At 35.2% G+C, this 24,007-nt stretch overlaps 8 protein-coding genes and 9 pseudogenes across 17 annotated transcripts, besides 4 other annotated features; 11 read left to right on the top strand and 6 right to left on the bottom strand.

Annotated features, from left to right (window-relative positions):
* Positions 1 to 3,552: part of a mobile genetic element that runs on past the window's edge.
* On the top strand, positions 1,695 to 2,117 carry TVAGG3_0014470 (uncharacterized protein; the record flags this gene model as incomplete). The annotated part of the gene is made up of 1 exon (XM_051219985.1): positions 1,695 to 2,117. The coding sequence occupies one exon, from the start codon at positions 1,695 to 1,697 to the stop codon at positions 2,115 to 2,117; it is 423 nt and encodes a 140-aa protein (XP_051104971.1).
* Positions 2,148 to 2,588, top strand: TVAGG3_0014460 (repellent protein 1 family; the record flags this gene model as incomplete). The annotated part of the gene is made up of 1 exon (XM_051219984.1): positions 2,148 to 2,588. The coding sequence occupies one exon, from the start codon at positions 2,148 to 2,150 to the stop codon at positions 2,586 to 2,588; it is 441 nt and encodes a 146-aa protein (XP_051104970.1).
* Positions 2,860 to 3,552: a terminal%2Cinverted (terminal inverted repeat of Maverick-1C transposon ID:TVAGG3_0014450).
* Positions 3,553 to 4,113: 561 nt separating this feature from the next.
* On the bottom strand, positions 4,114 to 5,281 carry TVAGG3_0014440 (histidine acid phosphatase; the record flags this gene model as incomplete). Its single annotated transcript, XM_001579659.2, has 1 exon — positions 4,147 to 5,220. The coding sequence occupies one exon, from the start codon at positions 5,218 to 5,220 to the stop codon at positions 4,147 to 4,149; it is 1,074 nt and encodes a 357-aa protein (XP_001579709.1).
* Positions 5,282 to 5,714: 433 nt separating this feature from the next.
* On the bottom strand, positions 5,715 to 8,208 carry TVAGG3_0014430 (annotated as a pseudogene). The gene has a single exon. A coding segment is annotated over exon 1 (2,494 nt).
* Positions 8,209 to 9,066: 858 nt separating this feature from the next.
* Positions 9,067 to 9,157: a terminal%2Cinverted (terminal inverted repeat of Maverick-3 transposon ID:TVAGG3_0014220).
* Positions 9,067 to 24,007: part of a mobile genetic element that runs on past the window's edge.
* On the bottom strand, positions 9,167 to 10,135 carry TVAGG3_0014420 (uncharacterized protein; the record flags this gene model as incomplete). Its single annotated transcript, XM_001579661.1, has 1 exon — positions 9,167 to 10,135. One exon carries the CDS (start codon positions 10,133 to 10,135, stop codon positions 9,167 to 9,169), a length of 969 nt encoding a protein of 322 aa, XP_001579711.1.
* TVAGG3_0014410 lies at positions 10,606 to 11,536 on the top strand (annotated as a pseudogene). Its single transcript has one exon. A coding segment is annotated over exon 1 (931 nt).
* Positions 12,662 to 13,533, top strand: TVAGG3_0014400 (annotated as a pseudogene). The gene has a single exon. A coding segment is annotated over exon 1 (872 nt).
* Positions 15,829 to 16,364, top strand: TVAGG3_0014390 (annotated as a pseudogene). The gene has a single exon. A coding segment is annotated over exon 1 (536 nt).
* Positions 17,196 to 18,232, top strand: TVAGG3_0014380 (annotated as a pseudogene). Its single transcript has one exon. A coding segment is annotated over exon 1 (1,037 nt).
* TVAGG3_0014370 (protein of unknown function, DUF4108 family) lies at positions 18,459 to 18,878 on the top strand (the record flags this gene model as incomplete). Its single annotated transcript, XM_051219983.1, has 1 exon — positions 18,459 to 18,878. One exon carries the CDS (start codon positions 18,459 to 18,461, stop codon positions 18,876 to 18,878), a length of 420 nt encoding a protein of 139 aa, XP_051104969.1.
* TVAGG3_0014360 lies at positions 18,895 to 19,357 on the bottom strand (annotated as a pseudogene). The gene has a single exon. A coding segment is annotated over exon 1 (463 nt).
* TVAGG3_0014350 lies at positions 19,823 to 20,265 on the top strand (annotated as a pseudogene). The gene has a single exon. A coding segment is annotated over exon 1 (443 nt).
* On the bottom strand, positions 20,470 to 21,027 carry TVAGG3_0014340 (organellar and viral DNA polymerase type B; the record flags this gene model as incomplete). Its single annotated transcript, XM_051219982.1, has 1 exon — positions 20,470 to 21,027. The coding sequence occupies one exon, from the start codon at positions 21,025 to 21,027 to the stop codon at positions 20,470 to 20,472; it is 558 nt and encodes a 185-aa protein (XP_051104968.1).
* Positions 21,934 to 22,133, top strand: TVAGG3_0014330 (annotated as a pseudogene). Its single transcript has one exon. A coding segment is annotated over exon 1 (200 nt).
* Positions 22,162 to 22,742, bottom strand: TVAGG3_0014320 (annotated as a pseudogene). The gene has a single exon. A coding segment is annotated over exon 1 (581 nt).
* Positions 22,993 to 23,382, top strand: TVAGG3_0014310 (uncharacterized protein; the record flags this gene model as incomplete). Its single annotated transcript, XM_051219981.1, has 1 exon — positions 22,993 to 23,382. The coding sequence occupies one exon, from the start codon at positions 22,993 to 22,995 to the stop codon at positions 23,380 to 23,382; it is 390 nt and encodes a 129-aa protein (XP_051104967.1).
* On the top strand, positions 23,411 to 23,995 carry TVAGG3_0014300 (uncharacterized protein; the record flags this gene model as incomplete). Its single annotated transcript, XM_051219980.1, has 1 exon — positions 23,411 to 23,995. The coding sequence occupies one exon, from the start codon at positions 23,411 to 23,413 to the stop codon at positions 23,993 to 23,995; it is 585 nt and encodes a 194-aa protein (XP_051104966.1).

Below are 24,007 nucleotides of genomic sequence, written 5' to 3'. Positions count from 1 at the left end.
CAAATGCTGACTTAAGAAACGCCTTCGAAGCTCTTCATAGTAAGGTGAAACAAGTGAACGACTTCTCATCTGGAAGAAACTGAAGTCTGAAGGTTTCGACAAAGAGTTAAAAGAAGTAGCAACAAAATATGACGAAAATACAGATGCAGCAACGAGACAGGCAGTTCAAAGTGCCTATGACGCCGTTAGAGCAACTGTGTGAAAAGTCAAGAAAAAGAGTTACAACAGACCAAAACAGACCTAGTAAATGCTTTCTTAAAAAACGAAAAGTCAGGTAGGACATTACGCTGCAGATGGAACATATGTGCCAGCTGGTGGAACATATGTGCCAGCTGTTGGGATTTATATACCACCAAACACCCCAAGAGAAGCACCTGCACCAGGATACCTAAAACATTTACACTCGTCACATGGACACAGACACAGGCATGCCCAAAACCAACACAACAACCAACAGTTCAAAATCCAGCACAACAACAACAACAACCAACACAACAACCAACAGTTCAAAACACTACACCACAACCAACAGTTCAAAACCCTGCACAACAACCACCTCCACAAACAGAGCAAGGACATAAAAGAAGTAGAGAACAAGGAAACCAAGAATTCTTAAAAATGCTTAAGGAAGACTATGGTTACCCAGATACTCTTGACTTTAGTGACAGATATAAAGAAGCTATTAGAAAGTTCAAAGGAGGAAATACTGACCCGAACCTATTTAGCTTTATGGCTCAACACCAAATCGGATATAATTTCAAACCTGGAAAATACAAGCTCGCAAAGGGATATGATTAATAGCATATCATCCAAATGACATGAACGAATTTACTCCGAGATTTTTGTGTCGAGCTAAATGATGATTCAACTATCTTCAATGAAACGCGTAAAAAATAGAGACGCGAACGAAAGAAGAAAGGCTTATGAATGCAGATGACTTAAATAGGGAATTGTTTAAAAACGGTCTCGGAATATATGAAATGCCAGCAGATGAGGTACAAGAAACTCCACAGGAAGAAGTTCAGATACAACCAGACATGGAAGAAATAGTTCAGCAACAACAGCTAGAAGAGCCTGAAGGAAACGAACAAGTCGCCTTCCTTTGGGAACTAACCTCAAGTAGAAGATTCCTTCCATTAGAAGCTATTCGATTTATTCCAGCTTTTGCAGGAAACATTCAGCTTAAAGTAAAGTTCAGTAGCGACGCCTTACAATGCACATCTATATCTGTAAATGATATCATTGCTTTCAATCCAACTCTTAAAGTTGCATTTGCTTCAGATTCAAATCCACCGACAAATAAATTTGTTCCATGGAATGAACCATTCACTATGATAACGAAGGCAGTAGAAGCTAGTGGAACAGTTACTATTACAACTGTAACCCAGCAACTATTTCGAACAAAGATGGATTTTAATGAATGTTTCATTCATCCAAAGTCATTCTCTTTAGACCCTAACATTTATACAGAACTTGTAGAACATTATACAAACGAGGCTTTATGTTTTCCTGTTAAAGTTATGGATTGGATTCCTATGGACGGTTCATTCTCAAAGAATACAGATAGTTCAAGTGCAACATTTACAGCAGCTTATACGCCTATTAATGTTAAAAGTATTTGGGCACTATTTAGAAAGAAAGACAACTATTATGTTAATTTTGAGAACCCTAAGTTTAAATATCTTCAGCTTTCCATGGGAGCTTATGGAAATATGCCTGCAGAACCTGAAAAATCATATGGACCTGTATTTTATGAAATGGTTGCGAACGCCTGCAATACAAACAATGATATGATAGGATTTAATGAAGATGTTATGAGGTCATTGGTGGATGATGGTAGTGTGGAACATAAATGGGATAGCTATGACAACACACATTTCTTATGTGGTTTTCCAACAGAAGTGGACTTTTGCTTCCAGCAAGGTCAAATATCTACTGCTCCAATAACATACAAATTGTCTGTTAAAGGACCTATTGAACTAGCAACTGAAAATGTACCAAAGCCACTTATTGGATTTATGAGGGATTGTTGCTTTGCCATTCAGGTGCGTGCTAATGGAATCCCAATAATAAGATTAGATGACTATAACTTAGCTACGGACGACAGTGAGGAATAAAGGATGAACGTTTATTTTTAAAGCTTATAAATGAGTTCTTCATCAAGCTCTCGTGAACCTTCACCATCTGTGAAACAAACTTTACCAAACGATTATGGAGCACCTATTGAATATTTCTTACGAGCTGCACAATGGCAAAGAGCAGTCTCACCAAGGTTAGGTGTTCCACCAGCTCCTGTCAAAAATAGCATTTGGTCAAGTCCTTATATAAAATATGGTCTCCCACTAGGTTTGCTAGCTACAGCAGGAGCAGTTATGATGTTGAAAAGAAATAAAGCAAATGTTGTAAATAATACTGAAGTAGCTGAAGTTAAACAAACTCCAACACCTTCACAAGCAAAACCTTCAATGACTCCTGAACCTATGGAAGTACAAACTCCTGTTCAAAAGTCAACTCCTAAACCGACTCCAACATTTAAACCAGAACCTACTCCTCAAATAAATCGTAAAACTCCTGCGTTTCCTTACTGAAAAAAATAACGTTATTTTTATTTAATATTAAAATTTTTATTTGATTGAAATGACGACTAAAGTCACTGAAGCAATGAAACAAAAGTTTTTGGTAGAATACATTAAATCAGGAACTATTCCAGAAGGTTTTTACATTCATACTATGAAGGATGGTAGAGTTCAGTTTAGAAAGATAAAGCAACCATTAGATAGAGAAGGATATTAAGGAAGATTAAACTTCATGAGGACAACATTGCTGAACTTAGAAGAAGTTAGAAGAGTTGGAGAAAGGAAGAGAGTTATAAAGCAATGAATTCAACAGGGTGAAAAAACAGGTGAAAAAAGAGGTGAGATCTCACCACTTCACCTAAATTTATTTTTGTGCTATGTTTTCATACGTGTGAGGGTGGTGATATAATTAATTTTTAAGTTTATTTTTTATTTTACTGAAAATTTTTATTTGGATGTAAATGACAGAACAAAAGCAACTCATACAAATCGAAAAATATAACAAACATACATTTAAACATTTATTCTTCCTTCCTGAGCATAACATGTTCTTTCAAATACATCCGAGACCAGTTGACTTTTCATTGACTGTGTATAAAGATAGAAATAGTTATATCATTAAACCATATGATGACGAAGGTAAGTTATGTAAATTGTACGTTAAGAAGTTAGAGAAAGTTTATGGCTTCAAGTATGACTACAATAGGGTTAACACTGATGATGAAGATATTGAGGAAAATTTATGAGAACATTAGTGAAGTCGTTAGTGAGAACGATAGTGAGAACGTTTATTTTTTTACATTAGTGAGTTCGTTAGTGAAGTGAAGTGGGTGGTGGTTTTGTAAATATTTAAGGTTAAGTTAGTGTTGTCGTTTGTGTTGTAAAATATACGTTACCGGTTTCGTAAAGTGTCAAAACCGTTAAGTGGTGTACGGAGGCGCGCAGTGCCACAGTACCCAACATAACCATACTAACTATAAAGACCACCATGATAAATTTTTAATCGTTTGTTTAACAAATGTATTAAACATTAAGAATGGAAGTCCGACTTTTGAACATAATTTATTTGCTTTTCCAAATTCTGCAGCGGTAACGATTTGAAGTTTCTGGAGTAACCATCCTATACCAATAAGAATCAGCATACTCGCACCAACCTGTAGAAGGTCGGTGTAGAGATTACCCATTTAAATTTTTTTGAGAGAAAACGATGATTATTTCTCTGAAATCACTATTGTTATTGAATTATTTGTATACATCATGTAACCGTTAAAATTTGTTTTTTTGGGAAGATTTTTTTTTCAATGCACACATTTTTGTCATTTGGAATTGTGAACGACAGTATGATTGAGAGATCTGAGGAATTGTTTATTTCTTGGTATTGGTCTCTTATTCTGAATGCCCCTCTTCAATTTGTGTTCAAATTTGGATCTATTTTGATACAAAAATATTGCTTGAAAAGAATCATAAGTCTTTATTTTGAATGTATGAAATTCTTATTATAGCTAAGTAAAATTTTGAAGAATGATAAGAAAAATAATCGAAATAATAAAATTATTTAATAAATATATAATTAGACTGGAATATTCTTACAATAAACTAACTTCGGAAGTGCTCTCTCTTTAAATTCATCGTATGGGACTAGATAGTCATCAAATCCTTCGACTTTGAAATTCTCACCGTTAATAAAGAAGCGAAGATAGTTCTTTGAAGTGTTTTCATCTCTATACAGCTCAATTACAAAGTGGGAAGCGTACGGAGGCACAAATTTAGAAAATTTCTTGAGGAATGTCAAAATTGAAGCAATTGTTGCATCATGAGCACTGTAGTAGATGAGCTTTCTTCCACTTTGAATAGATGTCTCGATATCATGGAAGAACATCCTGAATAAAGGAGATGCGCCGATACTTCCGTATTTGCTCGAGTTGTAAACGCCAAACTTGGAAATTACCTGTTCGCCAAGGCAAGCTTCGACAAATTCTTTTGTGAAAAAGTCTGGCCTTGGAGCATCAGTTGCACAGTTGAAAGCTGTGGTCCAGCTGCATAAATAACGCAAGTGCGGAACTGTCTTAGTAAGATTGAATATTTTGGCAGCTGGTTCGAGTATAGGCCAAACTTTTTCAAGATATTCATTGTAAGTTGGTCCGTTTCTGAAATCAGTGCGAACTTTCTTGTAATCTTCGCATGTTTGTACATCTAAATTCAATGGATTTGCTCTGGATAATCCAGCATCAACGTGGATATGTTGTTTTGTAAATTCTGGAGGGTAAAATCCATTTACAAATTCATAAGCACTCTTGAACGCTCTATCTACGGGTGAGGACTTGGCATAAAATTCAGTTTCGTTGTAATATTTAGAAAGAAGATGAAGTTTATCGATGTAATACTCTCTATACAGTGAGCCAAGATTTCTAAGCTGACGTCTTCCGATGGTTGTTAAGTCACCACCTTGACAATTAGGTAAAAACGAATAATTTGACGGATTATATGTGCCTGTATGAATCAAAAACGATGGCTCTTCGTCCTCTCTATAAAGTTCGATTCCTTCATCGCAATACCATCTACCTCTCTGTGTTATATTTAATAAAGCAGATTCAGGTGTACGATGGCCGTGTCTTGTCATGATTGAAGCATAAATAAGTGTCATGTTCGTAAGTGGCGTTGGTGTCTTTTTAGGTGCTTCACAATATTCGGAAAGCTGAATAGCTAAGAAAGTCGATAAAATTAGCAAAATCTAAAATAGGTCAATTCAATCAAACATTGAAATTTTATTATAGCACATTTTTAGGGTATCGTTTGTATTTAAGTATTTGGTGGTACCTTATTGCCGATATTAAAAGTGACATTTTGATTGTGTTTTATATCAATAATTATCGGATTGTAGCGCCGATAAATAAAATAAATCATAAAACGCAAACAAATCTAGCCTAGGAAGAGCCATTCTAGTTAAGTGGTTTATGAATGAATCCAATAGCATTGTATGTAGCTTAAAACCAATTTGATCTTTTGTTGATTAAGCATTTTATTGGTGTGGATTTATACAATGTAATAGATTTAGCTGTGAATTTCTTCAAATGTAATAATTGGTATAATTCCGCTTATTAAACGAAATAACAATAAAAGAATTCAAAAATTAACAATTTACATATATTCAACAAAAAATTGCAAGCCACTGAAATTATATCCATCAGTATAATAAGCAAAACCATAAGAAGAAGAATTACTAAGTATTGATTTTCTGTTATTGGGTTCTTCAATCCATCCTTTCACCATTGCTTCAACAAAATTTTCCTGGCCAGCGTGGTATCCTACAACTACCCTAACAGACTTAAAAGGTTTCATTTGCTTATATCTCTCATTAATACAAGAGAGATCGCAATCACCTTTTTGAAGCATATAATCAGCTTGTTGTTGGGCAATTCCGCATAAATCATTATCTAATTTGAGCAGCATTTTTCCATTCTTTTCGCGAAAATCATTAATAAGATTCAAAGCCTGTAGTGTGAGCTCGTATCTTGAGGTAAATATGTTCTTATTTGGAACAAAATACTGGCTGAATAATTGGATAGCATAGAAATAGATTCCGTCTGTTGCGTAAGCAAAGCCATATGATGATGTATTGGACAGCATGTTTGCTCTATGTCCAGGAGAGTTAATCCATTGATTAATAACTTTTTCGACAGGAAAATCAATGTAAGAATTAACTGCAACATTTTCACTTGCCATTGAATTTCTTGACATCTGTTTGAATCTCTCTTCGCATCCATGGTGGCTCATGTTTGAATTTTCAAGCATCCAGTCGGCATGAGGCTGCGCAATTCCGCATAATTCGAAGCTAAGAGAGAGTGGAGGTTTTCCTTGAGAAGCGCGAAATTCATTAGTTAATTTCAGACTGAGAAGCGTCATTTCATTTCTTGATGTGATCAACTTGATATTTGGAGTATACATTTTTATTGATAGTATGACAATTGCATGACCAGTTCCTTTTATTGCTGCGCCAAGAGCAATATGTGAATATTTTTCTTCTGGACATTCACTTTCATCAGACAATGATTTATATGCATGATCAATTAATGGATTTCTATGACCACTACCAGTTATAATGAAATTCTTGTTTATAACATTCCTTTAGAAGCTTTGATGAAATTTCATCTTGGACCTTTTTCCTCCATTCAGAATTCATGTTTTGTAAGCTTGTATAGTTTTCTTCCAAAGTTTTTTGAATGATGTCACTATATTCTTTTGAAAATGTCATTGGCTTGAACTTTTTGGCAATTCTCATTTTGTTGAATTGATCAAGGATCTTGAACACATCATCATAAGAATATGGGTAAAAGCTTTCATTGTTCACAATAAAAGTTTCCTCACTACGAGAAATTGGTTTATTAACTGAGAAATCCTGAGAAACATTGTTTGTTAGAGGAATAACTTGTGAATGAGAAGTGTCCAATGGTTGGTGAGAAAGTTGAATTTCATTTGGCTTTTCATTTTTCTTTGCTGCATTATCTTGTTTTGGAGAATCAACTTTTTGATTTTCATTAGCTTTGGTGGAACTTACAACGATTTTCTTTGTTGGATTTGTTTGGCTGGGTCCATCTATTGATTTTCTTCTGGATGAGACGCTTGGTAAATTCTCTGGTTTCTCTTGTCGGTTTGTAGATTCCATCTTTTTCACAGATATCTTTGAAACTGGATTTCTTGGTGAAGGCTGGTTAGGATTACTTTTATTCTCATTCATTGTTGGTTTAGGATTACTTTTATTCTCATTCATTGTTGGTTTAGGAGTTGTGTTTGCTTCATTAGTATTCTTGCTTGGTTTGTTTTCTGTAGTATTCTCTTTTCTTTGAGATTCCTTTGTTTCCTTTGATTTATCTAATTTCTTCGAAAAAATATAGAAAATTGTAAAACCGTTTTCATTGATAATCCAGTTGATTCCAAATTTATCATAATCACCAATTGCATCATTCCTGAATTGGTCATCAGTACTCCAATGTGAACAATACTTCATAACATCTTCTAAATCTCCTTCTTTTTGAACGTATCCCGTTTTGAAATTCTTGACAAAATCACTAATGTATTTTTCAACACTGTTTTGTGCTGACAGGTTGTTGTTCTTAATATTATTTTTTAGCTGTTTCATGGAAAGTTGATATAAATATTCGGACCATTCTATCTTTTTGCAATTCGAAATTCGTCTTAATCTATCGATCGCATTGATGTATGTTTGGATGATTGTAGTATTAATTAACTCTTCTGAGTTCATTTTTGCTAATATTAGAATGATATCGAAATGATTTTGCTTCCTTGACAATGTAATTCCATAATGGGTGTAATCACTACCTAATAAGTCAACAATTTCCTGGTCATTTTTTATGAAATTTTGAAAATCAGTCATTTTGAATTTTTCGGAATCTCCTGACCTGATCCAGATAAAAGGTTCTTTATATTGGATACTATCCCTGAACCATTTGCGAATGGAACTTTTTGATTCTTTAATGTTAAATTCATCGGGGTTTTTTAATTGGTTTTTAGCGAGAGAATTTAGAGTTCCTTTGTTAATAATACCTTCTTGGTTTTCTGTTCTAAATGTATTTAGGAATAATGTTATCTTGGATATTATACTATCGCTAGTCATTCCAATTTGTTTGGAAAGTGAAGATCAACAAAATTTTTGACTTGAAAGTCGAAAAAAAAAATTTGATTGAATAGTCGAAAAATTTTCATAGCGATAATACCATCGTGCCAAAAACAAACACCCTTTATCTGATTGATCGAATTTTCAAAAAAAAATTGATAAAGCTGGTGTGATCTTTTGAAAAAATTACCTGAAATACTAGATATATTTGGAAGTTCCATTGAATTTGTTATAACTCAATGAGTATATTCTGATGCAAATTCAAAACATATGCAAATATTGCACCGTAAAGTTTTATACATCACATTTTATTTTTATTGGTATTTCGACTTTAATTCGTTCTTTGGAATCTTATTTAACGAAATTGTTTCTCGGCATAAGTTGCCAAAGTTAGTTTCTAGCAATTAATCCTTTGAATTGGTATCGAATTCAAACTGAAGCGCTCTTTTTGACTTAATAAACAAATATCTAGAAGATCATAGTTTTGTAATGTCAAAAGTGTTTCATTAGTCAACTTGGGATTAGATTTATCGTGATTCTATTTTAGGGTTTTGAAAAGCAAGACTTACAGATGTTTTTCAATGAGTAGTCCTGTTTTCATTTATGTGCTATTTTATAAACTCCAGTAATCGATTTCTAATGATCGTAAACAAATTTCATCAACACTAACTATTGGCTTTTAATATTTTTCTTGTGAACACCTCTCCAACTTTGTATTTAAAACGAGTAATGCCAAGAGTCAAAAAAATCATTATATTCCTAAATGCTGCCGTCTTTTCATTGATTTTCAAGAAAATTTCAATGTGATTCGGAAATATTAAAAAAAATCAATGATTTGAAAATTGCTTATTACATCATAAAAAAAAAAAAAAAAAAAAAGGTAGTGGGGCTTCCAGGGGCTGCGCCCCTTCTAGCCCTGAAGATGTTTAGTATAATGAAGTTTTTATTCGGAAAATTGTTAGTCTTGTGGTTCATCTTCTTGAGTAGAGTCTTCTTCTTCAACATCAAAGTCATCTGGTGTATCGAATTGAATGTATGAAAGCCAAATGTTGTATGTGTTTTCCAATTGGCTTTCAAACTTGAGATACATTCCATGCATGAGTGTTATTTCAGTTTCAACGTAGAGTTGCTGATGTGGCTTGAAGACATGCATGAGAATTGGTCCTCCAAATTCGTCCTTGAAAAACTTGCAGTAGCAAACATAAACTGAGATAGAGTCTCCTTCTTCAATGTCTTCTGCTTGGTTAACGAAATGAATAGCAATTTTGCGTACTTGAATTGTGTTGTTGTCTGAGTAAAATAATGGTTTGAACTTGGGGTTGAGTGAGCTAAGACATTGCCATTTTGCTGTTTCTTGTCCGTACTCACGTTCTTCTTCGTCATCCTGATATCCGTAACTCTTTAATTTGAATTCGACACAAAACTGTTCGACTTTTTTTGCAGCTTTGGGTGGAAGACTTTCAATAAGCTGACATATAGTTCTGTCAAACACTATCTTTGTTATTGTTGGAAAATAGTTGACAATTGTGTCGCCTAATTCGAATGGGTCAGGTGTTTCTTTTTGTAGTTTGGTAAAGTCTGCAAGAACTTTGTTGAGTTGTTCACAATATTCTTTGTTAAAAGTTGCAGCAACTCTTTCTTCTGGCTTTGAATTGAAGTATTCTTCAGACAATCTGAGTAGTATTTTGCGTAGTTCAGCGTTGCTGTGGTTCTTTGTAATACGGAGCTCGTTTGGTATTGTTTTTGGTAGTGAAAGTGGCTTTGGATTGAGCGAATTGCAGGACAAATTTGAATTTGAATTGTCTGTTCTGCTTGGAGAATGTGTAGATGCTGCAGTTTGATATTGAGGCTCTAAACCTGTGGGCGCTGAAAGTCTGCAAGCAATTTCTTCAGGTGAATTTGGAGCGAACACGCTAGCGAATGCCATTAGACAAAAATAAACTGTTTTTTTCGGACTACTCATAGAAAAGTTTAAAATAAACCGTTTTCGTCAACGGTAACCCCCTCTATTTTTTTATTTTATTTAATAGTTACCGTTGGCAAACCGTTCCATCTCAAATATTGAATGAACTATAAACGTTTTTTGTTTTCTATATATACTTTTTTCACCATCGGACAAACTTTTGACAGAAAGGAGCTTACACATACTTTACACTTGTCAAAATATTTTTAACATACGATAGTATATATTTGCTCGAACAAATAATGGTCTATCGTCAACGCTCATAGAGATAGACCCACTTTTCTAAAGTATATATTTGAGTACTTTAAAAAAATATTATAGAACGATATAACAAATATTTTACAAAACTGACAACACTTTGACCGAGTAGTTTTTGCTGAACAAAAAGTGTCATATAAACATCTGTCAAAAACCGCTTTTTAACTTCACTTAAAATGCCACGTAAGCTACGTAAGAATATACGTAAGAGGAAGAGAGCATTGAAACATCCAATAGTAAAACTGACACCACAACAACAGTTGCAACAACAAATGCTGAATGACCCCACTATGTTGCAACAAATGTCAAGCAATCCTATGCTTTTAAACCGAGTTATTGGTGCACAGAGTGGAGGTTTAAGAGCGGCACTTTTAGCGAAAATGGCAGGCTATGGTGGAGCTGCAGACGGAACAGCTATAACCCTCAAAGTCAAATGAATTTGAGTTCACTCAAAAATCAAATAACAGATGTCAAAAAGTCAAACATAGACATACAGAAGCAAATAAGTGAAAACGAAAAGAAACTAGAATATGACAGACACACAAAGAAACTCAATGAGTTAAACGTAGAGAAAAAGAAGAAAGAAGAACAACTGAAAGAACTAAGTACAGAGGAATATGCGAAAAAAGTGTCAGAAAAAGCAGCAGAAGTAGCAAAAATGGAACAAGATGTCATAAATTTGAAAAACCATACTACTCATATAAAGTACTGAAAGATGAAGAGATAAAACAAAAAGCCCTGAAGACATATATGGATAGCGATGAGTATAAAAAAGAAGTTGAAGCAAATGTAAAGGCAGAAAAACTTTTACAGTTGCAAAACCAAACCGTACAGTATGAAAACTTAGCACAAGAAAGTAAAAATAACGACGCAGCCATGCAAAAGGCAATGAAAAGCGCAGAATATATAAAAGCTAACAATGACTGGTTAGATGCCCAAGCCAACGCTAAAGCAGCCCAACTTATAGGGTCAATAAGGACAAAAATACAAGCGGATGAAGACAGTTCAAATGAAGCTTTAACAAATGCTGACTTTAAGAACGCCTTCGAAGCTCTTCATAGTAAGGTGAAACAAGTGAACGACTTCTCATCTGGAAAGAAACTGAAGTCTGAAGGTTTCGACAAAGAGTTAAAAGAAGTAGCACAAAATATGACGAAAATAACAGATGCAGCAACGAGACAGGCAGTTCAAAGTGCCTATGACGCCGTTAGAGCAACTGTTGTGAAAAGTCAAGAAAAAGAGTTACAACAGACCAAAACAGACCTAGTAAATGCTTTCTTAAAACGAAAAGTCAGGTAGGACATTACGCTGCAGATGGAACATATGTGCCAGCTGGTGGAACATATGTGCCAGCTGTTGGGATTTATCCCTCCAAGAGAAGCACCTGCACCAGGACTACCTAAAACATTTACATCGTCACATGGACACAGACACAGGCATGCACCAAAACCAACACAACAACCAACAGTTCAAAACCAGCACAACAACAACAACACAACACAACAACCACAGTTCAACACACACACAACCAACAGTTCAAAACCCTGCACAACAACAACCACAAACAGAGCAAGGACATAAAAGAAGTAGAGAACAAGGAAACCAAGAATTCTTAAAAATGCTTAAAGGAGTGTGGTTTCCCAGATACTGTTGACTTTAGTGACAGATATAAAGAAGCTATTAAAAGTTCAAGGATGGAAATACTGACCCGAACCTATTTAGCTTTATGGCTCAGCACCAAAACGGATATAATTCAAACCTGGAAAATACAAGCTCGCTAAGGGATATGATTTAATAGCATATCATCCAAATGACATGATGAATTTACTCCGAGATATTTGATGTCAGAGCTAAATGATAATTCAACTTCTCATGAAACGCGTAAAAAATAGAGACGGAACGAAAGAACAAAGCTTATGAATGCGGATGACGTAGATAGGGAAATTGTTAAAAACGGTCTCGGAATATATGAAATGCCAGCAGATGAGGTACAAGAAACTCCACAGGAAGAAGTTCAGATACAACCAGACATGGAAGAAATAGTTCAGCAACAACAGCTAGAAGAGCCTGAAGGAAACGAACAAGTCCTCCTTTGGAAACTAACTTCACAGAACTAGATGAAGATTTGGAACAGCCGAAAAATCTTGACCCTCAACAAGAGTATGCGGAGAATATGGAATATTTCCAAGAGTCTAAAAAAATTCGGCTGACATAGTAGAAGAATATCGAAAAATGTTTGCCGACATACAAAAGACTCCAACACCAGATGAAAATATTCAGCATAGAATGGAAGAACTGAAAGAAAATGTACACAAATACAACAACCCTTTTTACTTACGAGCATTTAACGTTCAATCTTCGGATGAACTCGGTGAAAATAAAAGGTTAAATTTCAAGAAAACATATAGAAATGAAACATTGTTTAAAGTTCATTCAGAACCTAACCAAGATGGAAACAAACCTACTTTTGTTTCTGCAGACGATGGAACTACAATGAGATGGGGTCATAAAGCTAATCCGGATAGGTGGTTCATAAACTTACAACCACAATTCCAAGAAGTTGTAGACGCAATGGAAGTGAATGGTGAACCAGATATAGCTGGTATTTTCAGCGCGGCTTTAATGCCATTGAAAGATATGAAATGCAGATATTTTGGACCAGTATGAAATGAACATGGCTGATGGAAATATAACACCTGACGTTCTAGAACATTTATCTCAAAGAACTACACAGAACCATAGAGATGGTATATTTGGTGAAGAGTTTAGAAAGAAAGTTAGGGAGAGGAAGGAAGAGAACCTATTGTACATGACCTTGCAAACGAAAGTTTACAAAATGTCATAAAAACTTACTTTGCAGACAATGAACCGAGAAGGGATGAATATTTAAGAAAACTCAAATGGACAGTACCAAATGAAATGTTAGTATTGAAAAACATGTTCCTTGACAAAATAAAACCAACTACAGAAATAAACGACGCAAGACTGAAAGATTGGGTAAAAGCTTTCCCATTCACAAAAGATATAGTTGGTAACATGGAAAGAAAACCAGAATGGCTACAAAAACATATATTTGGAAACGAGCATATTCCATATGGACAGGCACTGTTTGAAGAGCTTGAACCGGAAACTCAGGAAAGAGTCATGCAAACAATACGCGAAGACTCAAATACAGACTATGACAAACTCTTTCTAGGATATAGGTTACCTGAGATGGGCGACCAGAGCCAAAAGGCAAAAAGGACATGGGAAATTTGCAACATACTAGATGAACATAATGCAAAGATGCAACAACTTCAAGCAGAGGGCAATGAAGGAAAAAGAAGAGTTAAAAACTCAGTCAGGAAGAAAGTAAAGCTTGGTCCACGTGGGTTCTATTATGACATATAAATCCAACTATTCTATATTTTTACTCATATGAAATGTACGCCGCTCAGAATATAACGCCAACAGTTTTGGATGCTATGAATGGAAATGTTTCCGAATGGTATAACGAATGCGACAATGCCATTAGAAGGTCAGAAATAGTTCCTGGAACTTACGAATATACAACTGCTGTTTCTTATGGAAACGTAGGTGAGTTTGGAGAAGGTTCTTCAACAACAGTAGATATTGCTTGCGACAGGTTTCATATAATTTCTATTGACAACTCTTTCTTATACGTGGAACAAGACATTGAAATAAAACCTTCTGCCAAGTTGTCTGACAAGAAAGGTTGCAATGGAATTTTCTATGTCGGATACCAATATGCTCCAGAAGTTTTCATGGGATATAAGATATATTCTAACTCTGACTTAGTTCAAACAGTAACATGGGCAAACTATGAATGGTTCGCTTTGAGAAACTCAGTACAACCACAAGCTAGAGAACAAACAGACCAGTATGCAACTATTGAGAAAATAAGAAGACTTGACCCTAACGTTCCAGGAGTTTATGTTAACCTTTCTGGACAAACTGCAGCAGCAGTAACCAAAGTAAAACTGAAACTTAGAGTTCCTTTGTCATCTTTCCTCATCTTCAGGTTTTTAAGATACTTGCCAAACTGGGCAGGAAAAATTTCTATCGAACTTACTCCAAGCAAAAATAACTTAGTCATTGCACCAACACAAGACCCATTCACTCTTACAGACGTAGTGGGAAAAATAAAATGTCATTCGCCGACTTTTGCAAAACAAAGTTGACTTAGACTTTGGTTTCTCAAACCTCAACACTGAAGTAAACTATTATTTCAATGCTGCTGGAATGCTTGGGACCCAGTTAAGTTCACATGCGAAAAATTTGAATGCAAGAGAATAGAAAGCAGACTTGCAGTCTATATGTTGGACCCAGATATTTCAAATGCTTTAGCTGCCAAATATATTGCAGTTCCACTTATGTTCCCTATACACCAAATATCTGTCAAAGACTTTGCAGGTGAAGTTGGAAACCAAAGTGCTGACCCAGGTGCAAGAACAGATATTGCTTTAACAACTGCAATGAAACATGCAGATACTATGTTTGTACTGTTCAGACGAACTATAAATGACTATTCTTGTTTCTACAACCCTGGTATTAAATACATATAAACATAGATGGCAAATATTATCCAAGAGAAGAATATTCTACAGTTGAGGATATGAGGTCATACAACTTGACATTAGATGCTATGAACTTTAACAACAACTTCACAACAACCATTAACCCTGAAATGCAAAGTTCTATTATGCCATATGTGAAAGTATGGACTCATACAGGAGGTCAAAAAACTCAATATACAAATGGAGACCGTTCAAACTTTTGGCTTGGCATTCCATTTGCTGACTCAGAAGACTTTATGGGTGGTATTTCAACTGTTGGTACAGTTCAAATACAATATACTGGTGACAGAGACGGTCCAGATGAATTGAAAGCAAAGAAGTTTACAAAACCAATAGCACTTTTCACGGAAGATGCTCTTTTGAAGATTCGTTCGATGAAACCTGCTGGGGCTCCTCAGATTGGCATAACGACAGCTTCCATCGAGCAGATTTTGGCAGCAGGTCAGTAAGTTGTTCTTGAACTGACTTCTCTCCGTCAAATATTGACAGTACGCCAGTTTTGACATAAATTGTATTATAAACTTACCTTTAGAAATATCGTCAGTTTTGTTGTTATATTTTTGTCTGCTTCAAGAACTTTCACCATTTCGGTTATACCAACTTTCTTTGCTTTATGAAAATATTTTGGTTCAGCAAAGACTGCTATTCTATAACATTTTCCATTGTTTGTGTAAAGAACTATTCTGTCAATGAACTTGTATTGTTTGTGTGTGTAAACTTTGTTTGCTTCAATTCGAAGAGATACTCAAATACGTCCATCTTTTTATTCTAAGTAAAATGTCATTTCCGAAAAATAGAAGCGTAAGTGTTTCAAAAGGTTTAATGGCGGTGGCAGATGTGAAGTTAAATTCACCAACTCAAACAAACAGTCAAAGTGTTGTTGTCAATGTCAAAGAAAGAGATGTTGAAGTGGGGAAACCATACGAAGACGAAGATGGTATAACAATAGTTCCTGTAAAAGAACAACCAACATATCCTGAAGTTAGCAGAGACTTAAGTTCTGTTGCAGATATTCGAAACGACTACCAACAACTTAAAGACAAACTTAAAACTCAGGAGAAGATTTGTCAAGCTTTGGTATAATGTTAAACTTGGTCGAACACAACCCTGTAAAAGTGAACTCATATGTCATTGCACCTCATGAAGTTTTGAAAGAACTATTGAAACTTTTGACAGAGGCAGACGATATAAACATCAAAGAAATAGAACCCGACATTGCTTGCTGTGGTGTTTCATATAATGTCATTGACAAGATATACGTTATGAAAGGAGGTGAAACGTTGAACTTAAAATATAGTTTCCCAGACGTCATAAAAATATTTGACGACCACAACATTTCATTAAAATTTACTTGCTAAGTAAATGGCAGAAGACATAGTGGTTTATACTATTACGACTAAAAACCCTGAGTCATATAATTCTATAACAACAAACTTACAAAGTCCTCAAGGACGATATTGTAAACTACCTTAAACACAATGACGACTAAAGCCTGTTTTGCTCTTTTGACACCAGAAGACTTTTGTTGTGAATGGTAAAAAATACTTCTTTGAAGATACTTACTCAGATATACCACCAACAGGTTTTGTTGACTTATTTAATACTTTAAGGACGGATGTAACATGTGCTGCAACTAGAGCAGGTTTCATTATGTTTGGATGTCCGACTGAGTTTAGTATAAACGATATGAGCTATAATACAAAACTTATATCTGGTTTTTACTACCAACAGTTTCCTATAACAGGAAAAGGTGTCATACAAGGTCTATCTGTTCCATTGACTTTAAGTACACCTATTTTATATATTGTTTCAAACTTAGGTTCAAAGTGCTATTCGAATGTCGACAGAAACTACTATGACCAAAAGATACTCATGCGTATAAACAACACTTTCTCTGCTGGTTTGCCTATTGTTCATTCGAATGCAGAGTTTTCAGCTTTAGTAACTCAAACACTTTAGCAAACATAAACTTACATTAGTTGACGCAAACTTTGTTCCTGTAAAACTTTTATGTCCTATGTATTTGTCAATGACGGCAGAAAGTTTCGAATTGGAAGATGCAACTGGTGAAAGTATTGTACTACAAGAACAACTTCAACAACAAATAGCTCAAGAACAACAAATGCAACAAATGGAACAAATGCAACAAAGTCAAGAATAAAAAAATATTTTTTTTTATTTTTATAAAAATGTACAGAATAGACTTTCAGATTTTTATGACTTCCAAGCGTTCAGAAATATGTGTCCATTTAGAGACTATAACAAAGCAGTCGAGAATTTGAAACGTTTAGTCATTTATGTTGACTCTGCCCCAGAATGTTATGTCATGAAAGAATGGGATGTTGTCTTTAACAAACCAAGAGCAACAATAGTTTCAGAACAAGAATGTAGACAGAAACTTAAGAAAATAAAAGTCGTACAAGTTGGATGAAGATGTTAGATGCTTGGGATATCTTATTGTCAAAGTTAGAAGATTTTTCAGTTCGTGGTATAAAGTTCTATACACCTTCTCCAAACTTCTATTCTATCTTCACTGGATATAAATACGAACAAGTAGAATGGAAAGAAAATATTATAGAAGCTTGGTTAGACCATGTCAAAGAAATTATATGCAATGGAAACGAAAGAGTTATGAGTATATCTTATGTTGGTTTGCAAACATCTTACAACATCCAAGTGCTAAAAATGAAACTGCTCTCATTATAATTGGAAAACAAGGAACTGGTAAGAACACTTCTTTACAGATATTTTGCAAACTGTTAGAGGGCTATTCGAACCCTAATATGACAAACTTAGAAAACATCTGCGGTAAGTTTAACTCTCAATAGAGAATATGAAACTTATAGTTTGCAATGAACTTCAAAGTATAGATACAACAAAAGTTTTGAACTCAGATGCTTTGAAGAGTCTTATAACAGACAAAGTTGGAGTTGTTGAAAGAAAATATAAAGACCAAAGAGTTTGTGAAAATGTTGCAAATTTCATTATGGTTTCAAACAATGCGTTCCGATGAAGTTAGAAAGTTCTGACAGAAGATATGTAGTTGTCAGAACGTCAGATTCTCATATGCAAGATACAGAATATTTTGACGACTTAGCAGAAACTTTGACACCTAACTTTTACAACCTCTTGTTCTCATATTTCATGACATTAGATATTTCAAAGTTCAATCCAAGACAAATTCCACATACCGAAGAAAGACAAACATTGTTAGAAGCAAACAAGAGTGTATATGAACTGTTCATAGATGAAACTGACTTTGAGTGTTTAGATGAAAGGTCATTGTACGATTCGTATAAACAATATTGTCAAGAGTATGGTTATATGACAGCGTCTAAACGAACATTCTTGGCAAATGTCAAAAGTCTTTTAGATGTTCAGAATGGCGTATATACAAAGAAAAATTTTTCTGAGTAAATTTAAAAAAAATATTTTTTTATCCGATAGAAAAGATGGCAAAATTCATCTCAGTAAACAAGTACATGTCAGGACTTAAAGAAGAACTAGACCCATTCACATATTTGAATGTTTACTTCTACAATTTTGAAAAGTCTACATTTGACAAAATTTGGAACATTGCACCAGTTAAGTTTGCTGTTGTTAGAAAAAGTGGTGCAACTTTTGAAGACTTAGACATAGAAGGTTTGTTAGCAGTCAAAGAAAATTTTGACAGAAAGTTCTCAAAACTCGAAGAAGGCAAAGCATACAAACTTGTTATACCTTATGAACCAAAGAAAGCAGACGACTATGAATATTATGAGTCTAAGATAGTTGAAGTTCAAGGTAAATTGGGTAAAAAGATTTTAGAGTCTAAACCAGTGTTTGCTCCTAAAGAGGAAGAGAACATTGACATTGACCCAGAAATGTTCTAAAAATAAAATTTTATTTTTACATGTCAAATTTCTTTTTCTCTGGCTCTGGAACTGGTTCAGATTCTTTCTTCTCTTCTTCTACTTTCTTTTCTTTCTTTTCTCTCTTCTTCTTCTTTTCTGGTGGAGTTATGTCAAACTTCTCAGAACCATATTTATGTAAAAGTTCTTTGTCCTTTAATAGCTCATCTATTCTGTTTTCTATTTCATCTTCAAGAACAGCGCATGTGTCTTCTTTGCATTCTAAGAACTTTTGTTGGACTTCAGCTTTCCAATCGGCGTCATCTCTGTCAACAAGTCTGTCATTGACAAATTTTAAGACTGCTCTTTGTAATGTTTTATGGTTCTTGTCATATTCCCAGAAACAGAACTTTAGAACAAATTCACCTTTCTTGTTTACACTATGTAAGATTTTATGGTCGACAGAAGTTTTAGAGTCAAAAAAGCTTGTCTCGAATATAGATAGCGAAATCGCTAGACATTTTCTAAAGATAAAAATTTTAATTTTTTAAAAATATGTTAGAAAAAAAGTTTGCTGACATTGACAAGAAATTTGAGATGTTTTAAACAAGAACAAGAGGAAGTTAGAAAATGCTCAGATAAAGCCTATACATGACAAGTTCTTATTTGCTCAGAATGGTTATAACAGGTTAATTGCACCACCTGGGTCGGGTAAGACTTTCACTTATCTTAAAATGGCTGCACAACAACAAGAACTAGATGAGAAGAACCCATTCTATGAGTTAGTAGTCATTTGTAGTACTTCTGGTCAATTTGACCAAACCGTAAATTCGTTCAAAGATATTATAAAGAAGTCTAAGTTAGTATGTATAAAGGATACTGAGTTGTTAGATTGGATAAAGAAGTACCAAAGAAGAGTTTTGAAGTATAATGCTATAAATGAGTATGTCAATTCTAAGTTTAAAGACCCAAATGAGGAAATGCAGAGAATATTAGAGAAGAAACACTTCAGAAACAAACAGAAAGAGATAGAATACATTTCGAAGAAATTGCAATCTTACGATTGGAAGACATACCCTCATAGATGTCTTCTTATCTTAGATGACTTTGCTTCTCATCCTTTGTTAAAGAACAGAGAACAAGATATGTGTCGAATTCTTAAGAAGCTAGACACTTTAACATCTCAGTTGTCATTTGTGTACAGACAGCAAAGAGTTTAAGTAAGGATGTTAAAAGAATACTTACTGATATCATACTTTTCCCTGGATTGTCCGAAGACGATTTCATGGAACTTATGAAAGAGTCCATGGCAGGTAAGTTTGACAGACATGAACTCTGGGAGAAGTACAAAGTCATACAAGACCCTCATACTTCTTTCAGAATTCACATCTACGCGAACAAAGTTCAAATTGTAAAAAGTCAAGCTTGAAAAATAAAGAGTGCATCTACCCTACTTGTTTGAAGTTGTCAAAATACTCTCTTATTTTTTACGATTTTCATGAGTTTTGGCTACCCCTGTAAAAGTCGTCTAGAGAATTTCATGAAATTTGGTCATTTTTTTCAGCAAAAATATATTTTAGGGTAGAAGGGTATATCTAACCTGTTTTCTAACCTCTTTTCTACCCCAGTTATTTTATAAGCGTTTTACATGGTAAACATTGTGAATTCGTGAAATTCTAAACAATTTCGTAGCTTCTATTTCTTCTGTCAGTACATCGAATGTTTTAACTATGCCGAAGGTTTCTTTATATTTCTTCTTGACATCTGAAAGAAGGAAATCGTCAGCTGTTGGATAGTTTTTGTTCAGAAATGTCAACATGTCCATTTTATCTTCTGCTGGTTTCTCTACTTCTTTCTTTAAGTCAGCATAGTCGTTTCTCATACGTTCTATCTCTTTGACGGAGTAGTTATATTTCCTCATTGCTGCTTTACATTTAGAACATTGTGGGTTCATTTTTGCGTTATATTCTGAAACCTTACCTGCTAGTATGACTAAGGCGTCAATTGCTCTCTTTAACTCAAAAGTTGCGGGTTTTATCTGTTCGTTCCATACTTTACCTCTTTTATCTTTATCTCTTATCTGCCATACACATTCAGCAACTAACGAAACAAAGTTGTCGTAGGTCTTAAACTCCCCAGATTTGTATATGTCAGAGATGTTCTTATATACCATATCGCAATCTTTGTCCATGACTTTGTGGTTGCAATGAAATCCAAGAAACTCATAGTTAACCTTTCGTATGAACTTCTTTATTTCTACTGAGTCAGTTGCTTTGACTTCTATTTCATCGAATTCTGGAATAGTAAGCTTTTGTTGTTGGATTTCAGGAAGTTTAGGTAGATGGTCAATGAGGTCCTGCATGTCATAAAGATACTGTTCATTTGTTTCATCTTTCGCACAACAGTCCAAAGTACTTGTTAAAAGTTCTTGCTTTATCTTCTGGATTTTTGTTTCGAAAGTATATGAAGAAGGAATGAAGCTTTTCATCTCTACTAACATAGATGTTGGATTCATGACTAACGAGTTTGGTGCTGTTGTTGCTAACATGTTCTTACAATAAAAATAAAAAAATATTTTTTTAAAAAAACCAACTTTATTTTTTATTTCGGGAAAACTCATGACAAATTCAAGAGGGTAGAAAAGAGGTTAGAAAACAGGTTAGATATACCCATCTACCCTAAAATATATTTTTGCCGAATTCTGAGTAAAACTCATGACAAATTCAAGAGGGTAGAAAAGAGGTTAGAAAACAGGTTAGATATACCCATCTACCCTAAAATATATTTTTGCTGAATTCAGCAACAAAATTCAAATTGTAAACGGTTTAATAGAAAAAGTGTTATTTTTTCATGTCCGAAGACTCGAAGGTGCAACACTTCCAAAATACCGACGAACTCAGAAGAGCAGCATGGCAGTATGTTCTTGACAACTTCTTTGAGTTCTCCAGGCACACCTTGGAAAATGCTGAAGAACTCCGACACAGAGAATTTGGAGAAATTGCACTCCAATACTACATTGACAAACAAAGGGTAAACAAAGGGTAAACAAAGGGTAAAATAAGACTAAAAACTTAACGTTTAAAAAGTGACATTTTTAATGAGCTCCGAGTCACCGAGAAAACTTGGTCAGATGTTAGCAGCTTACTTCCCTGAGGAGGATGGAAGCGTTACATACGTAAGGTTCAAAAACAACGAACCTGGAATTGCGTACCAAATTCGCAATTACATGACCATGGAGAGTACGAAAGGTTTCTACAAGAGAAACCAGCTCTAAACAACTCAGAAAAGAAAGAGTAAAAAGTTTAACTCGTAATTGTTTATTTTTTTACTTGTATGGGCAAGCTGCAAGAATGAAGTCGACTATCTCGGTCTTTGTCTTGACCAGTTGGACTGCTCTTGCGAGTACGTCTGTTTTGCGGTCTCCAGCTGGTGTCTGACCTTCGTAATTGCGCATGTTCTTGAGAGCTCCAACTGTAAATGGTTGTAGGATGAAGAGTCTCTCAGACTGCTTGAGGTAGTCGTCACGGTCACGAACCGAATCTGTGGTACGAGTCGAATTGGTCGACCTTAGGGAAGAGACTGAAAGCCTGTCGTCTTCCATAGGGGCTGTGGCATACTCTTTGCGTAAACGGTTCAGACCTTCTTCGAACTCTTGGTCTCTCTTGGATTGAGATTGGAATTGGAATTGGGGTGGAGGGTTTGACATGAACATCCAAGGGTTAGGGCAGTAAGGCATAGGCTGAGGAGGGTAGTTCGGGAAGCCTTGTGGTAGGTAGTAACCTTGAGGTGGAAATTGGTAGTAATTTGGTGGAGGACTTGCTGGAACTGAGGTTGCTGAGGTGCAGGGGCTGGTGCTTTAGGTTCCTCTGGTTTGGGAATGGGCTCGGTTGGTGGTACGTCGGACATCTGTTTGTGGCTTAACCGTCGGAAGGAAAAACCTTTCCTGTCGGAAGGAAAAATCTTTCCTGTCGGAAGGAAAAACCTTTCCTGTCGGAAGGAAAAACTTTTTCTGAAGTTCGACCAAAAGTTCTCAATTTTCGAAAATTTGAATGGTTTACGGACGGACAACTGGAAGAGTCCTTCCTGTCGTCGGGAAAATTTTTTCCAGTTGTCGGGAAAATATTTTCCAGTTGTCGGGAAAATATTTTCCTGTCGGATGGAAGGACTCGGAATGCCAGAAGGATTTGACGAGGCAATTTACCTTATAGAGATAAATGAAGTTGTTAAGCAGTACTTGCGCAGGGTAATGAAGCCCAAGGTCAAGTTCACCAGTATTTCTGGAAGGTCTACACTTCAGCTCGAGACTTCGACTGGAATTCCAATTCAAATACCAGACGGGACAGCCTACGACGACATAAAGGACGCCAAAAGAGAAGCTCTTGTTAAGTTCCTAAACAAACGTCCTTGGATAAAAATACCAAACAAGGAGAACCCCCTACCCCATATGAAATTGGCAATTCAGTCTCTCCTTCACTTCTCGGGTCAGCCGTTCTACATAACCTGTGAAGGCGACATCCAACCAGTTCAGTCAACCTTAACGTTTTGAGTAAAAACATTTTTTTTTCATTTTTTGAATGAAGCAAGTTAAATTCGTCCCACACCAATCTCAATGGACCGATGAAGAGTTTCAAGCCATGGTTGAAGGCGTTGAGAACGACATAGACGGCGAACTTGAAGGAGCTCAAACCACAATTGCAACCAAAATTGCACAAGTCAAGGAACAGATAGCTCCACTTAAAGCTACCAAAGCTACTCTTGACCTCATGGATAGTTACCGTTTAGATGTCAAGAGTGGAATAAGACAATTAAAATTAAAACTTCTAAACTACGAAGCTATACTCCAAAAGTTAGCAGAAATGAGAAGACTTTACCAGAGCTACTTACATGTAAGGGACTTACCTTCAAGCAGTCCGACCAAAGATGAATTTTCTGACATTGTCCCAATTTTGTCCGAAAGTCAGCTCAGATGTTTTGAACTGCTCCCAACATATCCAGAATATGAACGTTTGCCTGAACTCTTCCGCAATCTCAAAAAACGTTTTTTGGTTCTCATGTTCGAAACTTTTATCGGAAGAGACAACAAACGTTCAGAAGAAGAACAAGATATTATTTTAAACTTGTTGTATGACTTAACCGTCATAACAAGCTTTTTGAAGTAAAACCGTCATTCT

This window comes from Trichomonas vaginalis, chromosome IV (assembly GCF_026262505.1).
Source record: "Trichomonas vaginalis G3 chromosome IV, whole genome shotgun sequence".
In the NCBI taxonomy this organism is placed as follows: domain Eukaryota; phylum Parabasalia; order Trichomonadida; family Trichomonadidae; genus Trichomonas; species Trichomonas vaginalis.
Note: the sequence above shows the minus strand (reverse complement) of the source record. Positions and strands in the feature narration are given on the sequence as shown.